Source organism: Octodon degus, unplaced genomic scaffold (genome assembly GCF_000260255.1).
Source record: "Octodon degus isolate 3935 unplaced genomic scaffold, OctDeg1.0 scaffold00240, whole genome shotgun sequence".
In the NCBI taxonomy this organism is placed as follows: domain Eukaryota; kingdom Metazoa; phylum Chordata; class Mammalia; order Rodentia; family Octodontidae; genus Octodon; species Octodon degus.
Genome location: NW_004524816.1, coordinates 2,670,059 through 2,675,240, shown reverse-complemented (window position 1 = coordinate 2,675,240; position 5,182 = coordinate 2,670,059). Strand labels below are relative to the sequence as shown.

The 5,182-nt window shown below is 41.3% G+C and overlaps 1 protein-coding gene across 1 annotated transcript in view; it reads right to left on the bottom strand.

Moving 5' to 3' along the window:
• The window catches only part of Cdk1 (cyclin dependent kinase 1), a 15,352-nt gene that overhangs the window by 9,806 nt on the left and 364 nt on the right, over positions 1–5,182 (bottom strand). Inside the window, exon 2 of the mRNA XM_004645880.2 lies at positions 4,213–4,274. Within this exon, the coding sequence (XP_004645937.1) occupies positions 4,213–4,249 (37 nt within the window). The 5' untranslated portion in view covers positions 4,250–4,274. The remainder of the gene's footprint in view (positions 1–4,212; positions 4,275–5,182) is intronic.

The window sequence follows — 5,182 nt, the reverse complement described above, 5'->3', positions numbered from 1 at the left end:
TTTGTGTGTGTGTGTGTGTGTGTGTGTGTGTGGCCAGCTCAGCCCACCAGGGGGCGGGGCTGGCTGGCATGTGGTGCTGGGGGATTGAACCGCGGTCCCTCTGCTTTGCTAAGCTTGTTCTAAGTAGGTGCTTTAGACCACTGAGCCATCTCACCAGCCCCACCTACAGAACTATTTTAAATAGCTTACTAAATAAGCAAGGAAGAAAAAAAGAAAAATACTACCTTAAAAGCAAGTAAAAATCATGGTAACACAGAAAAGCTTGGAAGCTACCCAATCTAACAGAAGACTTCTCCCACGAAACACAGAAGAGGAATGAGCAGGTATGGAAGCCAAGGTGGTGAGCAGTGAGCTTTATTTCAGAGTGTCTACTAAATGCCAGTAAGTTTCCAGTTTCCTCCATCATGGACATAGCCAAAGACACTGTCATTAGACAAGAAGACTTTCAAAGACTAGCATGACTGCATTCAGATTTTTTTAATTCAGCAGCTAAAAGTCAACTTTGTAATATCCAAGCCAAGGCCAACTTGGATAATTTACCAAGACACTGATCAAAGGAAGGGCTGGGGATGTACATAGCTCAGTGATACAGGGCTTGCAAAGCCTTCACAAGGCTCTGCACTGAACTACTAGCATCACAAAACAAAACAAAACAAAACAAAACAAAAAATCAAGTCCAGTCTGGCAGCTTGAGAGACACTCCCAAAGTTTTAAAGAAAAACATGTTTTAAAGGCTTGGAGTACCCAAGCACAGCCCTTGAGTTCAATCCCCAAAAGCACCACAAACACAAAGATGGACAACACACAGAATTTTTAATTTTAAAAAAAATCCAGGCAGGCACAGAGGCCGGGGGTTTGATCCCCAGGCTGGGCCAGGCCTGCCATGCAGGCCCTGCCCCGGTGCACAGGGCATGCTGAATGGGCAGGCAATTGAGACTGGGCGTGGTGGTGAGCACCTGTAATCCCAGAACTTGGAAGGCTGTAAACAGGAGGATCACTATGAGTCTGATCTAGTAGTAAGACCATGAACACCCTGTAGACCCTTCCCTAAAATACAGAAAAAAAAAAAAAAAAAAAAAAAATCCAGGCAAAACTGTCAAATGAAATGTGTAACTTTAGATAGATCTTCAAGTATCAAATTGCTAATGCACATACACACAACGTGGGATAGGCCACTAATGTGACGATATTATAGGTTCACCATAGAACTCTTTCAAATGATCTGAGGTTTGGAAATGTTCAAAATAAAAGTTCACAAATGAAGTTTAAAATCACTACAGTTACCAGTTTGTCCAGGTACCTGGCAGAAAACTGTATGTAAGACATCATCTATGTCTTTATTTCCACAAGTTAATTTTTCAAAACCATTATCCAGTCAAATGACACTTAGGAAGCTGAGGCAGGATGGAGGAATAAGTGTGAGGTCAGCCTGGGCTACATTGAAGAAACTGTCTTGCAAACAAAACAAAACAAAACATAACCATAACAAGAAAAACCAAACCAAACCATGTCAAACACAAAATCCCAAAACAGTCAGGCACTGGAGTAGACAAAACTATACATGGTAGAAAAAGAAAAAAACAGAGTTCAGAAAAACACACAAGGAAAAGAGAAAATTTTATTATCAAATATTTAAGTATCTCCCCTGGACTATACAAATTGCCAGGCCATAGGTAAACATTTGAAAACAAGACAAAACTGACAGCCCTCATGCACTACAACAATGAAATAAAAAAGGGATTAGGCCAGATTGTGGTGGTGCACATTTGTAACCCCAGTGCTCCAGGAGGCTGAGGTAGAAAGATAGAAAGTTCCAGAAGAATCTGGCCAAGTTAGGATGCCAAGTTCAAGTAGCGTGGGTAGCCTCGCAAATTAGCAAGACCCTACTGCAAAACGAAAATAAGGGTTGGAATGTAGCTCAGTGCAAGGCCAGCCTGGGTTGGTCCAACCCCCAGTATTATGAGAACAAAACAAAAACAAAGTTGCTGGGCACGATGCCAATGGAGCTACCAAGCTCTTTTGGCCAAGACCAAGAAGGTGAAGAGTAAAACCAATTCGTGGTGGCTTCTGGGAAGAAAGAACAGCTGTCGCCAAAGACCTATAGGTTAGAATGTAGATCTACTTGAGAAGATCTAAGAAGCACCAATGAGGGAGCATCAAGCAGGTTGTCCTGGAGGCTACAAAATGGAGGTAGCTGTGAACACAGCAGTCATGGCAATAACAGTAACTGCCCAACATTATGGATACTTGTAATTCAGCAGCAAAATTACCCTACTAGAAAAGATTTAATGTATTTATGAAAATTTATTTTTAATTATTTATGTGATACAAAGTCTCACTACACAGCTCAGACTTGTGATCCTCCTGTCTCAGCCTCCCCAGCACTGGGATTACAAACATGTATCACCATGCCCAGTTTTGGGGGCAACAGTGCATCTGGGGTTCTGGGGACAGCATGGCATGCAGTACAAGGGATCAAACTGAGGTCCTTGCATTTGCCAGGCAGGTGTTTAAACCACTCAACTATATTCCTAGCCCGAGAATTTATTTATTTATTTATTTATTTTTCCCCGAGAATTTATTTTTAAAAAGACCTTGTAATATATCTGCAACTCAACACTGAACCTTGGTCTATCACACTAAATTGCACACAGTATGACTCATGCTGTTTAATATGCCTTGTATAACTGGGGTCTTTGAGAGAACAAGACACAGACAAAAGTGTTTCTCCAGCAGAATGCACGTGAGTTGGACTCTTACAGCAAAGTACTTTGTACAAGTTTTATCATTTGCTCCTGGAAAGCCGTAAAAAAGCACTTCAGAATTTTTATATACAAAGTTGGATGTCTTGTGAGTGAAAAAATTTTAAAAATCCAGGCTGGCAGGATGAGGTGGTGCACGCCTATAATCCCTAGAGTTTAGGAGGCTAAGGTAGGAAGACTGCCAGAAGTTCAGGTCAGCCTGGGCTACACAATGAGTTCAGAGGCAATCTGAACCACGTAGTCAAGACTCTGCCTTAAAAAAAATAAAACCCAACAGAAAATACCTAGGCAAAAAGATGTATTTATACTATATAGATTTTTTTTTTTTTTGGTGGAGAGAACTGAGCCTAGGGCTTCAAGCATCCTAGGCCAGTGCTCTACCACTGAGCTACAAGCCAGCCCACTTAAATTCTATTTTGAGATAAGACCTCACTAAGTTGCCCAGGCCAAACTCAAACTCACAACTGTCCTGCATCAGCCTGCCCAGTAACTGCGATAACAGGTGTGCCACCATGTCCAGCTAGGTCCAAACACTCTGTGAAGTCTGATAGAAAGTGAAGATTACCCACAAAACTTAATAGTTTTCAAATGTCTTATACCCAAACATGTGTCAGGTTACTTACATCTAGAAACTATTTTAAATTAGTATACAAATTGTTATAGGCTGGGTGGGGGTACTACATGCTTGTAATCTAGCATTTGGGAGGCTGAGGCAAGACAATCTTCAACTGGGGGCCTGCCTGCACTACAGTGAGTTCACAACTGGCCTAAATTACCCAAAAAAAACCTGTCTTAAAAACAAAATTTATTATAACCAGTTTAATAAGGCATAGGTAAAATTTAGCTATATATACTAAAAGTAACTATAAAAGACTAAAATATTTTATGAAATTAGTATAGTACTACAGTCCTAACTTTTGTCATCCCAACACACAGAAATTACAGTGTTTTCAAAACACAAACACTCAAACATTTAGTATCAAACATTCTGATTATGGGGTGGGGAGTCACCACGGAGTCACTGTAGAACACCAATCCACATTAGCACTACAAGACTCCTCTTTTCCTGTGGTACTGGGAACCGGACCAGGGCCTTTGCACTTAACTACATCTCCACTTCTTTATTAATATTTTATTTTGGCATGGCATCTTAGTAAGTCCATTAGTTGACCAGGGTGGGCTTGAGAGATCCTCCAGCCTCACCCTCCCAGAAAGCTGGAATCACAGGCAGGCACCATCAAACTCAGTTTACAAGACATCTTAATGGCCATATCTTAATATTTTTGTGTCCTCAACGTTACAGAAGTATTGTTAAACAATTTCTTAAAATGTGTTTAAGGGCAGGGGAGATGGCTCAGTGGAGTAAGCGCTTCCCTGGCAAGTGCAAGAGCTTGAGTTCCATCCCCGGTTTGCCAAAAAAAAAAAAGTGTTTATTATTAAAACCACTCACCTTCTCCAATTTTCTCTATCTTGGTATACTCTTCCATAGTTATTTAACAGATATGATAGATTCTAAAACAAAAGGAAAAACTGACTTAATTAGATGCCACTAATTCAGAGTAGTTTTAAGTACTAGATACATCTAAAGCAGTCTCCATCGTGCCTTCTGCAGTATGTATTCCATAAATATTAAGTTATATTAAAGCAATATTTACAAAGGCAAAGACTCCCTCAAGTAAGCCTTTTGACCCTTACTAGCACCTAAAACATTTGTAGATTCAATACAGTGTAGCACTTAAGTGTCTCTGACATACTCTTAAATTGTTTTCAATTTTTTCACCCCAAAGAATTCTTTAGTGTGTGACAAAATTATACACAAATATTTCAAAACTGTTATTTGAATTCGTACTGCTTTATTTTTCAAAGGAAACTTTTTTTAAAGTCATTAGAAGGAATGGGGTCAGACTGTTCAATCCTCAAGAGATAGGACTTTTAAAACACCAAAAACATTAAAGTGTAAGTGACTTTTCATGTTTTTCGCAGTTTCATGGGTAAAACACACTCAAGACTTTCAAAAGTACAAAATGCTACTAAGCACTCGAGAAGAACGAAAATTTCAATTCCACAGAAAAAAAATTCTAATAATAAAGTACAGTGTGCAGAAATAATAAAATTACCGTGACGTCACGGGAGTCAAGTGACTCTTAAGCTCTATTTCTCACATTTTCTTCGGGGGGGGGGGGGGCCCTCAATGCAGACAGCAGAGAGTAACTTTTTCAGAGGAGCTCGGCCGCGCTCTGGCCCTGCCGGGAGGTTCATCTCAAGCCTCCCATTTTATGAGCGAGCGAGCGGCGGACAGAGCCCGCGCCTCGCCCCTGCACGTTCACGTGCGGCGAGCACGGCGAGGTGGCGTAGCCGGGCCGGCGCCTCCGACCCCCGCGGCCGCTCGGTCCCCGGCGCTGGGGAGCCGGCCCGGGCTG